Source organism: Cajanus cajan, chromosome 7 (genome assembly GCF_000230855.2).
Source record: "Cajanus cajan strain Asha chromosome 7, NIPB_CcT2T_4, whole genome shotgun sequence".
Lineage (NCBI taxonomy): Eukaryota > Viridiplantae > Streptophyta > Magnoliopsida > Fabales > Fabaceae > Cajanus > Cajanus cajan.
The window spans coordinates 56,725,342-56,737,590 of record NC_138523.1 but is presented as its reverse complement, the minus strand read 5'-3'; the positions used below and the strand labels follow the sequence as shown (position 1 = coordinate 56,737,590).

General features: G+C 33.0%; 3 protein-coding genes across 11 annotated transcripts; 2 read left to right on the top strand and 1 right to left on the bottom strand.

Annotated features, from left to right (window-relative positions):
- The first annotated feature begins 349 nt into the window (after positions 1-349).
- Positions 350-2,647, top strand: LOC109789208 (uncharacterized). Of its 7 annotated transcripts, none has more exons than XR_002238809.3 (5): positions 350-621; positions 793-911; positions 1,224-1,290; positions 1,869-1,886; positions 2,425-2,647. XR_002238809.3 is itself a non-coding variant. In XM_020348129.3 (4 exons), exons 1-3 carry the CDS (start codon positions 467-469, stop codon positions 1,241-1,243), a joined length of 294 nt encoding a protein of 97 aa, XP_020203718.1. In that variant the 5' UTR covers positions 350-466; the 3' UTR covers positions 1,244-1,290; positions 2,425-2,647. The 7 variants fall into 7 exon arrangements, 4 of the variants coding, with proteins under 4 accessions (XP_020203718.1, XP_020203702.1, XP_020203709.1 ...); XR_014428017.1 differs by having other exon boundaries at positions 793-953; XR_014428016.1 differs by lacking the exon at positions 1,869-1,886 and having other exon boundaries at positions 793-953.
- Positions 2,648-5,374: 2,727 nt separating this feature from the next.
- On the top strand, positions 5,375-8,641 carry LOC109795116 (zinc finger protein 7). Its single transcript, XM_020354539.3, has one exon. It carries the CDS (start codon positions 6,503-6,505, stop codon positions 7,076-7,078), a length of 576 nt encoding a protein of 191 aa, XP_020210128.1. The 5' UTR covers positions 5,375-6,502; the 3' UTR covers positions 7,079-8,641.
- LOC109795115 (TIP41-like family protein) lies at positions 8,097-11,323 on the bottom strand. Of its 3 annotated transcripts, none has more exons than XM_020354538.3 (9): positions 11,130-11,323; positions 10,836-11,021; positions 10,517-10,607; positions 10,185-10,295; positions 9,776-9,835; positions 9,625-9,666; positions 9,055-9,183; positions 8,802-8,853; positions 8,097-8,488 (listed from the first exon to the last, which is right to left on the bottom strand). In XM_020354538.3, exons 1-9 carry the CDS (start codon positions 11,270-11,272, stop codon positions 8,472-8,474), a joined length of 831 nt encoding a protein of 276 aa, XP_020210127.1. In that variant the 5' UTR covers positions 11,273-11,323; the 3' UTR covers positions 8,097-8,471. The 3 variants fall into 3 exon arrangements, with proteins under 3 accessions (XP_020210127.1, XP_020210126.1, XP_020210125.1); XM_020354537.3 differs by having other exon boundaries at positions 8,802-8,827; XM_020354536.3 differs by lacking the exon at positions 8,802-8,853 and having other exon boundaries at positions 11,130-11,321.
- Positions 11,324-12,249: the final 926 nt, after the last annotated feature.

Here is a 12,249-nt window from a genome sequence, read left to right as displayed (position 1 = left end):
TTTAATAAAGATTAACATAAAAATTTAACACAATCATTTAATTAGTCTAATAAATATTATATTAATTATTATTATTTGGAAAGTATTTGAAGAGTCAAAAATATAAAGTTTTTATTAAAAAGATTTGCAAATATTTTTGTGTAACTTTACTGTAATTTTTAATTAAAAAATTTCAAATATCGATTGATTAAACAATGTTTTAAAAATACTAATCAACAAGACCTTTATTATATTTTAGTGAGAGGGAAGTCTAATAATCCAAAATATTAGAAGAAAACAAGAAGGTAAAAAATTGAAAGCAAAGTTTAAACGACGCCGTTTTATTTGTATCGTCATATATGGTTGGCAAAACCTATGCTAAGAGACTGAGTAGCTACTAGTACCAGTACCAGCCACCATCACTAAACCTTTGCAAAACCCTAAAACTGCGTTTCTCATTTCTCAGATTGGATTCCGATAATCACAAATGGCTTGGCGTTCAGCATCTCTCTCTCGCTCCGTAATCTCCACAGCCAGGGCTTCTCTCCGACCGGCGGCGCCGTCACCCCTCCCCCGCCTCCGTCCGCCGCCACTCGCCGCCCCTCGCGTCCAGTCCCGCCGCTTTTCCATGCCTGCTTCCAGGTCTCGCTTTTCGCCCTTTCACTTAGTCAACGACAACCAAAACGAAACCTTTTCACAATCAATTTTTACTCAGCCGCCGTTTCAATAATTCTTGCAATTTCGAATCCATTTCGTAATTTTCTTCCAGATGCGATGCTTATATTGAAAATGTGATTTTTTTTTTTGGGACAGGAATTTGGGGCAATTGGGCTGCACACAATCGCTCTTACCTCTGCACAGTACGATGGCTATCACCTGCATGACGTCACACGTTGCTGTCAGTGCACGCGCTTGCTGCGAGCTGTCTCACGGTACCTTCCGACGTTCTTGTCAAGATCGCTAGTAGTCTCTTTGTGAGTCTTGCTGGTTCTAGGACGCATGAAAATCTTCAAATAAATTTTTTTGTCGTTTTAAAACATTTTCATTTCAATAACCCACCCAAAAGTTCCTTTTTAAAAAATAAAAATGTTCTGGATCATAGAAAACCTTAAATTGTTGGCCTGGTAGAATGTTAAAATTAGGGGGTCCTGTCTGTTGTGTTACTCTGTGTGAAGAAATGAGATGGGTAGAATTTGTGAGTTTGTCTAGCTTGGTTCTTAAGGTATTAAGATTCAAATTTTTAGGGAATGGAAAAGATGGGTGATGCGCAAGGACATCGATCATCCAATGGCGAGAGAAGAATGCTGCATAGTAGGTTCCCTTTTTTTTTTTTTTTTTTCCTTTATTCAAAATTATAAATTCGATAATGTTTTCAGTTAAACCATACATAAGTAAGTGATTGGTGATTCTTGGAGATGAACCGAAGCAGTAGCCAGATTTTCCTGTACATTAATTTGTTTCTTTTGGGTCTAATTCTTTGAATTCAACATTTCGTCAATCCATTGCATGTGAATGTAGTGATGCTTTTGAAAACACTATGCTTTAAGCAGTTAGATGTAGTCCTAACTGAATGAAAAACCTAAGATTGTATCCCTGCTCATTTTTCTTTTGCTGGCTTTCTGTCTTTTTATTCACAACTGTATCTAAGGTCATGAAGTTTCTACACCATTCTGGAAATGCTATTACCAAAATAAAAAAGTATTTTATGGTTCCAATAAAAATTCGGAAGGAATAATTTGAGCACTTTTTGTCCTTTCATGTCATGCATAAAATTGCTTACTTTAACAGAAATAAAATTCATGCCCGAGTCATCCTTGAAATGGCTGTATGTCCAGCCCTTTCATCAGTTTTCTAATACTACTAATGGGTAAACTCCATTCCTTTCACAGGTGATCCTGATTCCTGAGGTGAGGTTCTAAATTCCGATTGATTATTATGGTTAAACTTAAATGAACTCCTTGACCCAAATCCAAATCCTTTGCTCTGAAAGTTGAGATTTTTATGCTAAAGAGGTTGCTGCCTTGAAATTCTTCCTACGATGACAATTTGAAAGCTTCAGGCAGCTAGGCATGGCAGTAAAATACTACAGTCTGTCCTTTTATGTGAAGGATGATTACAACCTTTGCCTATTCCTTTTTATGACAAGTCTAAGTATTTTTATAATAATAAAAAAATCAACATTGCTTGCTATTTTCTGTCTATGGTGTTGTATGTTATGACCACTCGACCCTATTTTGAAACTCCTGTTATTTTGGTGGTTTCAGTTTTCAATGTTAACAGATGCAATGCATGCGCACGAGGATATATAATTTCTAAAAGTATCCTTTGTGTGATGTAAACTCATGAGCAATCGATCTGATGCTGGATGTAACAATAATGTCTAAAATCTTAAATCCCGTGCTATATCTCATGCTTATGCAGTTGTGATTTCCTTTGCTGTTGCAGGTACGTGAGGAAGCTGTTGGATTTTCGTAGTTGCCTTTGAGAATATGGGTGATCAATAATTATGAATAGTGCTATCTGCAAAGTAACGGTTGTAGGAATCTTGAATGGGACTCATCTGTTATGCTATTTTTAATTTGTGCTATTTCTTATTCAAGAGGGAAAAACTTCTTTCTTTCAAAATCGGAACATCATTCAAGATTAGTTATTATTGATTCTTCTTGTATCTGGCTTTTGGTTAAATGCTGTACATTTGTCGTCTTTCTTTCAAGTATTTTTCAAAATAATATGCGGATTGATCACTTATCAAGTAATGCACTAAATTAATATTAATGTAAATTAATAATAACAACCATTTTTTTTTTTATATTTGGTGTTAATTTCCAAGTGTATTCGGTTTGGTTTTTTTTTTTTTTTTTCTTAAAAGTAGGGCCAAAGATGAGTTGAGATCGAATTGGTTCAATTCAATCTAATAACATTTGCTTTAGTTTTAGTTTGTAACTTGACTTGAGTTTGAGATAAATTTATTTTTCTTGATTTGAATTTGACTCGGTTTAAGTGTTGTTAACACTTGTTAACTCAAATTATATGAATCAAGAGATAATTTCTTTTGTTATTATATATTTTAAAATTTTAATTTAATAATAGATTTTAGATAAAATAATTGTTTATTTAAAAAAAAGATAAAATAATTTATTTTATTAACTTTGCATAGTTATAAGAAATGATTCTAAAAAAACTTAATTATAATCAAAGTTTATATAAATAAAAATTATATTATCTTGCATAAAATAATAAAAAATCTAATCTATATTCATGAAATTATAAAACATTTTATTATTATTAATTTAAAACTAAGTTTTAAATTTTTAACAAGTTGAAATTAAATAAAAAGTTAATTATAGAAATTATATGTTTATATGTTAAATTGATTCATGAATAACTCCAAGCGTTGATTCACGGTTAAGCAAGGTCAGGGGTTCGAATCCTGTATTGTGTATGCAGTCGTGTTAAATCTTGGGGCCAGCTATCTCACCCTTTGAGGTGCCTTCCTCGTAGCGAGGAGATTAGTCACTGCTCTCGGTCCTGGATACCCCAAGGACGAATCAAAAAAAAGTTGATTCATGAATTAAGCAGGTTAAATTGTACGCAACACAAATTTGATTCATCTATTTATTAAATTCAATCTTTAAATCATGTTTATCTCATTTAGTTCATTAATCAAGTTCAACGAATTAATTATTTAATTAAATTTTAAATTAATTTTGAGTTGATCAGATTTATTGTCGTTAATTAAAAGTCATATAAATTAAATAAGAATATGATTTAAATATATTCTAAAATTTTAATTAAACTAAATTAATTTTTTATTATTTAGTTTGATTTGATTGGACTGTTTTAAAATTTTGCTACTATGCATTAAAAAAATCAAAATATTTATTAATTCAATGTGACATAACAATGCTTAATTTTTTGTTCACTATGTCAATTGTAACTTCAACTTCTATTTTGTATGTACCAAATTTCGGTAATGAATAACTACAACATAAATGAATCTTAAATTATAACTACAATTTACATACATAAAGTAATTAAAATTAGAATAGTTAATAAAAAAATTTAAAGTATAACATTCATTGAACTTGTAAAAGCAACAAATGACCTTAATATAATTTCATGCATGTTACTTGTCATCATTTATTGAAATTAAAGTAAAACAATCATTGAATTTAAATAAAACTATTATTTGTTGTACCATTGAAATTAGAAGAGAACACTCTTGCAAAAATATAATTATACTTGTTAGTATATATTAATTTAATTACTTGTTATTGTACATTTAAGACAAAATATATTTTTATATAAATAACTATTTAGTTTGATTTAGATTAATTTTACGTTTTCAAAACCATAAACTGAACCAACCTCCCGATTTAAGATAAAAATTGAATAAAACTACTAATTTTTAGTTTTCTTTTTGAGTTGGTTTGGTTTTGAAGGCCTATTCATTTCTCTTTCAATCATCTCATTTATTTGTATTATCACATGGAATTATTATGTGAAAAAATAAAATAAAAAATAGATTTTTTTCTCGTTTTTAAAAGGGTTTTTGATTTGCAACAAAACGATTTTATTCTTGTCTTAACACAATTTTTTTATGTTACAGTTTAATTCAAACTAACCAATGAATTTTATTGAGTTTAATTTTCATGTATGATGAATATAAAGATTTTTATATTGTTCATTGATTAGAAATCATCTTAAACAAAATAGTTACTATAAAAATATTTCATCATACATGACAATCCATAATTGATGACAATATAAAACACATTTACTGTCACTATATTTTTATTAGCATCTTAAAAATTTGTGAAGCATAAAATATGATTTGGATAGAGATTAGCTCTCAATTTAATATGATTATATGAACGAAAGTGGAGCAGCAATATTCCCTGATTTTGGCCTAATGATGCCTGGAAGAATATGCCGTTCTGTTCGATTCTATCTTCCAGCATTTTGAGTAACTATTTCACAGAGATTGCGATAAAAATGTGGTGTGATCTTTGATCACATCATGATTAATGCTCATAAAAAGCGCTTGTTTACTTGCTTACGGCTTTCTTATTACCCTTTTCTATTCCTTGTATATCTCTAGGCAGACACACATAACCCATTTTTCACTTTATACAGTATATGTACTTTGATCTTGTTGGACCTAGATTACAGGTTAAAATAATCTTGTTTAATCAATTTAAGTTGGACTGGTTCTTGTTTATCTCTAAATTATTATACAATCGATAATCCGAAGAGAGAAATTATCCATACGTTAAACTAGAAATATATATCTGTAGCAAAAAAACAGAATCTAGAAATATCTCTTGCCCCCCCCCCCCCCCACTTGTTCTCAAAAGTGACCATGAGACAGAAACCATGACACTGTTCCTTGAATTCGGTGTTATGTAATGCATTACCAAGAACCAAACACTTTCTATCTTCAATCTACATGCACTCCACAAAGCTGAGCTGTGATTGGTTGGTAAGGTGTCTTTTTCTATGGTCTGTTTCAGAGAGAAAGTGTGCGGACTGTGGATAAACACCTTTACATAACAGGGAAATGGTGGAAATTTCCCGTTAGACTCAGTTTAAGGGAAAGACAAAGTACAAGTGGCTTTGTCTAGGACCATTGAAAGAGATAAACTGAGTGCAAGTGCAAGTGCAACTGGACCCTTTTAGCATTTCTTCCTCTGTACATATACACACTCCAACTACAAAGTTTGGAGAAGAACACCAAAAAGCCCCAACAAGAAAACACCCACGCAGATGCCCTGGATGGACATGGAAAACTGTTCTGAAATAGCTACCGACCATGCTATCTTGTTTCCAACTTTTTACTAGCATTATTGGAAATAAGAAGGATACCCTTCTCCCCCACAACACATCAAATCAAAAAGCAATGAAAAGCCAAACCAACCCTACCTTACGTATGCTTAAACTCAGAAGTCAGATCCTACTTTCACTATCAATAAGAATATAAAAGGTGGGAAATAAACAAATCAATCCATATAGCAGTGGATAAACATGAAGACTCCATCTTAGAAACCCATCATATCTGATATCTATCCTACTCTAGGAAAAAGTATAGCATATAGATTTGTTACATGATGTTGTAAGGAGTACACATGGCAGGCAGTTCAAATAAATTGTGAGATTTGATTTTGACAACGGATGGAATGATTTAGTATTGTCAACCTAATATTTATATGGCTATTCCTAAGATAGCCAGGAAAGAATAGAACTTTGCAAGGATAAAAGAGGAAAAAGGAGAAAATAAGATAGTGGGGAATCCTAAGCTTGAAGGGGCGCAACAGTGAAGATGACATAAGCATTGTTCCTTACAGAACCAAGCATCAACAGGTGGGGTTAGTGATTGGTATGACAAAAAATAAAAAACATCCCATCTCACTTGCATTACACTTTGATACCCCTGTCCATTAGGTTTTTGATCTAACCTTAAAAGGATTCCAATGAGCCTTTTTTCATCTATTCAACTTCCCTTGATCACCAGAACTCATCTAAAATGATGATCAAAGAAGATGAAACAACTCTTACAACATCCAAAGAACAACAAGGTGAAGTAATGAACGGAGACAAGGACAATTATGGAAGCGAAGATGACAATCCCAAAGAGTGGTTGAACCTGAGCATAGGAGGCACTTCACTCTCAAATGCTGGAGACTCTGATTCACAATCAAGACCATCCACTGCCAAAGTTTTTTCATGCAACTTCTGCATGAGGAAGTTCTTCAGTTCACAAGCATTAGGAGGTCATCAGAACGCCCACAAGAGGGAGAGGGGAGCTGCAAGAAGATACCAATCTCAGAGGTCCATGGCTATAATGGGATTCTCCATGAATACACCCATGTTTCGGTCACTTGGTGTGCAGCCTCATTCACTCGTGCAAAAGCCATGCAGAGGTGGTACTATGGTGGCACCGAGCTTTCATGATGCACATGCAAGGCTTGGGGTGGCGTGGACACCTTTCTCGTCTGAGGATCAAACGGATATGGTGTGGCCAGGAAGCTTTCGCTTGGTTCCACAACAGCCTCAGCCACCACAGGAGCCACTCAAGCTTGATTTAGACCTCAGACTCTGATTGGGTTTTTCGTCTCAGCTTGAGACTTTATCCTCCTTTTGAGCCAAAAGACCCTGATCGTTAATCTAAGCAGGAAAAAAGACAGTTTACTTGGCAGAGTCGATAACTCAGATGATGATGGTACTGCATGGTAAATGGTAGGAGAATTGTAGTTTCCTTTGTCTATTTATGCTTACATCTTTAGCACCAGAAAACCCAAACTATAACACCCGGCTATCTATTTTCCTTCATGCTTAAAATAATTCCACATGCGTAGTGCTCACTTGACATGTTGCTGACATAAGAAGATTATGCTTTTCGACATTAAAATTGTGATTTTCTTCCGGCATGAACTTCGATCATCTTAATCGATTGACAAACAGCAACAACTACCTCAACACTTTGTGGATGCTAGGTACGTTCGAGATGGGATGCTTCCAAAATATGTAAAGCTTAAATTTTTATCAGATAGATTTTAACAAATGATGACAAATCCAGTGAGATTTTCCAGAATGAAATTTTCAGTAAGACAGTTGATGCTACTATGGCCATGTACAGAGGGGGAAAATCCTGAATTATTTCATAACGCTAAATTCACAATGATTTCTATTCAAAGTTCGGAATTTTTAACAGGCTTTCACAAATCATAGCTGTGTTGACAAAAAATATCTTTGAAATGACGGGTCAAGGTACGCTTATGTTTGCCAACACTAAAGTAATACATATTCCTACTTTGCTTAACCTACGAGGGGTTTTGTTATCTAAGCCATGCTTTACTTCAAAATAATGATTTAATTGTAGAGTGTTATCTGCTAAATACATTTGACTTGCTTTAAAATAGCGTTTCGTGAACAAAATACATGAGCGATAGATACAGAGGCAACCCCAAAAAGCCTTTCCAAATGCATATTGTAAACTTCTGCTCTGTTCCATGCATTTCCTTTTTCCTTTAAAATGAAAGACATTACTTTAAAGGGGGGTGTGGAAAGTCATAGCTATTAGAAAATTAATAGTTAAAATTGTGATCAGATGCTTAAGCTTGTATATAAAAAGTGAAAATTTTTATACGTCATCCATTGATTTTGTAAGTAATGGCTATAACTTCTCACTTTTTCATGTAAAATGGATCCCTCGTAGAGAAGTCAGATCCCTCTCCCCAACTCTTATGTACAGGAACAAAACATGATCAACATGCATCTAGAGCTTATCTCATGAGAAGCAAATTATGGTTTCAAACTGCAATGGTAAAGGATGAATACAATATGAACAAGTTAAGAATTGATTAGAAACCCTTTTTGCATTATGGGAATTTGCAGCCTTATATCTTTAAGAGGAAATTGCAAGCTTTTGGGTAGTATGCTTTATGATGGGGAGCTTCTGGCTGATGATGCTTGGATCACCATACGCAGCAGAATCAAAAGGGTGCCCTTTCTGCATCAATCAATCAGACAGTCAAGTACAATTAGAAAGGCGCTCAGCATTAAAATGTAACTTGTAAATGATAGCCAACATGGCAACTATTTACAATTGCTATATATTTTTTCTTATATAAGTGGGAAATATTTATAATTGCTATATAATCAATTTTGTGCTTTCAATCTTATAAATGTGTCTTTGAGAATTCAATATCATATAGGCACACTAAGCGTCACAACTTCTATCATTAGTATTGTTTCTTGAAAATATTCGTTCAAAATTTTGAAAAAGGTGAAGAAGCTTTAAAGAATCTAGACAACTCAATCACCTCTCGTTTTGAGTTGTTGAAGCCATCTGGTTAACACCACTTGATCCGTGATCTCATACAAAAAAAAAAAAAAAACATGTATAGAAAAGAATAAAGCAGTAGACAAAAAACCTAACAGCCTTATTATCAACTACCACAGCACAGATCAATCACCCACATTCTTTCTTCCTATACTATGGTCAACAACAGAAAAAGAAATTAGCATTCTAAATTAATGTAAGAACATGGCATGCGCTGTATAGTACAAACTTACAGCAGACAGAGCTTGAAATGTAGATTCTCTCCAGCAACTCTCTCGAAGTATAATGGGATTTGTACATCCACCAAATACGCAATGCATACGTGTTTCCCTCAGTCTAATCAACACTCCATCAACTCTAAGCTGTATTAGAGCCAAATTAATCAGTTAAAATTACAAGTTTAGGGAAAGTGGTGTGATGATGTGCTGACACAGATACTAATCACAAAGTTTGTCAGGAGCATTATAGATCCTTTGCAATAACTTCAGTATTTTAGATGACCTACATGATTTACAAACATAAGAGTAATAATAATGAAATAACTAATTTGCAAGCAAAACTTCATTTAAAAGAGTAACTAATGAAATAACTAAATTTTTTGTTCTTGACTATCATTAATATATAGCAGATTTCATTAAACTATTTCACTTGTGCAGATTAACAACATGACCATTTTCTAAAAAAAGGACCACGCAGTATAGAACTGACTAGAATAACAAAATACCAAAATTGCAAGCCAAACATCACTTAAAAGACTACGAAGAAATTTACTAATTTAGTACACAAACAGAGAGATTGCTCACCCAAAATCGCAACAGAAGAAACCAAGAGCTTGGCATGACTCTCTGTAAAACCAAAAAGTAATGTCATGAGAAGTTGGTAATCATATTAATTTGCATAACAAAAACCAAAAACCAGACCCAAATCAACACAAGAAACCAAAATAATTATTACCACTTTCACAGTAAGAAGTGATACTCCATTATCGGCAAGTTCATCCTCGTATAACACCACCTGTTCATGATAAGGATTCATTTTTGAAGAAAAGTAAATACCATCGAAGAAGAGAATATGGATAAACAAGTAAGCACGAACATATCTATTTTGGATTTTTGGTTCTTGTTGACTATCATTAATAAACAGCAGATTTCACTAAACTATTTCACCTGTGCAGATTAACAGCATGATAAATTTCTAAAAAACGGAGCACTACAGTACAGAACTGACGAGGGTTAGTTATATGGTTTTTCTATCTTTCACTTGAGCTCTTTTCTCATGAACAATGCAAAATTGTTTCTCAAAAAATGATTTGCATGCAAAAACAGTTCTGTGCGTAGAGGTTTCCAAAGTAGTCATTACCCACCTCGTCATAGAAAAGTATGGGCTCTTTGGATGCAAGTGCAACTACATCAATTCGATCCCTGCAGTCTTCCCATTGGATATCGCTGGTTTCCTTAGAAATCTCTCTCCCATTCTACCATACAAAAATTAAATATCTTGAATAACAGCGTAAACAATAATATTATTGCGGTTTCCCTTATTTTCTTATAACAAAAGCACCGATATGTAGCTTTGGGCATTTAACAAACTACTGTATGAATCAGAAACTCACTGCAAAATTGTACCCCGTGAATCAAATAAACGGCATTCAGTATGACAGTTTAGTCTATGGACAAACAAAGAAGGAACGCATACCAGATCTTTATCAATCTCAACAGAGCCACTTCCAACATAAGGTGTTGTAAATGTATAGTCGTAATCTAGTATTACTTGCTCAGAGGGCTTACTGCACATTTTACGCAAAAGAATGTGAGACAAATGATGTGGACTTTGAGTCACATCAACAAATTTACACATTCTATTCAATAGGACCGGTGGACAGCACAAACAATTAGCAGGCAGTTTCATACAAGACATACATTTCTTCAAAGAAAGAAAAATAGCAAATGAATCAAAGCACACCTATATGAATATAATGATAACAGGATATTGAGATATATATCTCTCATCTCACCTTCTAAATTTCCATTTGGCGGCTGCAGGAACTTCAACTGGAGGCAAGGCTTCCTTTTTCCAGCCACACAGAGCATCAAATGCATTGAAATGAATTTTTGTGCCACTACTTAAGTGTTTCAGAATTAAAGTGTTTTCCCCAAAAACCATTTCTGGTAAGTGAGACGTATCAAGCTTCTGTTCCCACCTGCAAGGCATATCCATCATCAAAACAAAATTCTCATAAAAAGCACTGTTAAAAGCTCAGAAGTAGAAAATAGGGGAACTAGGGTTAACTGATGCGAGAATCACTCACTCTTGGATGGTAGAAGAGTTCAGTATGGAGTGCCTCCGAGACTCGATCAACCATCCATTGATGCGAATCCCTCGCCGGCCACCGTCGGTGAAGAGTTCGGCGCCGGCGACTTTCAAATCGTTCTCGTCTACTTCCAAATCCATTATCACTTTCGGGTTTCAATTCGCTCGGTAAATCCCGATTTACAGTCGCAGGGACTCGGTTTTTAAGAATTGGGTATTGCATATGGGCCCTTCGGGTCAGGCACTTAAACCTATTTTAATTCAGGCCGATTAGCCCAATGTCCAATTTACTCTTTTGTTTTTTAAGAATAACTAGGACATACACTACAAATACTTGTAAAAGACTAGTCCAATTGGTTGGTGTAGTAGTGAAATTCTTTATGCATAATCTTGTGAGAATAATTTATTGAATGGAAATCCTGTATTTAATCTCCACCATGTGTAAAAATTGTTCAGGTCATTGATATATCACAATTCACAAATAAGATTAATTTTAGACCGGTAAACTAAAAATACTGTAACAAAATAAAAAATAATAATGTAAAATACCTTACACTATTTTTTAGTTACAAGTAATGACAAGTTTATTGATTTTTATTATATTATTTTAAAATCCACATTAAGAATTAACCAGAAATATTTTATTTTTGGTTGTTTATCTTTTCATTAACCAGAAAAATTAAAATTATTAATACATTTTTCCATAATCTTCATTAGCTGTATATCATTGTAAACTACCGACTAATAAATATTCAATCTATTTAAACAATTTCAATTATATAATGATATATATATATATATATATATATATATATATATATATATATATATATATATATATAGATTAGAGATGTCAGAATGACATGAATGAACATGGATGCGTATTATAATTTGTCCTATAAGTATCAACAAGTTCATATTTTTTTTAAACATTACACATTGTATTTTTATCTTTTATTTTTAAATAAATAAAATAATTTAATTATAATGTATTAAAAAAATTTACATCCACATCATATGATAAATTTTTAAATTTTATAATAATTACTTTAAAATATAACTAAATAATCTCTAAATAGTTAACAGTGTAAGAAAATTTAGACCAGAAGTATATAAAA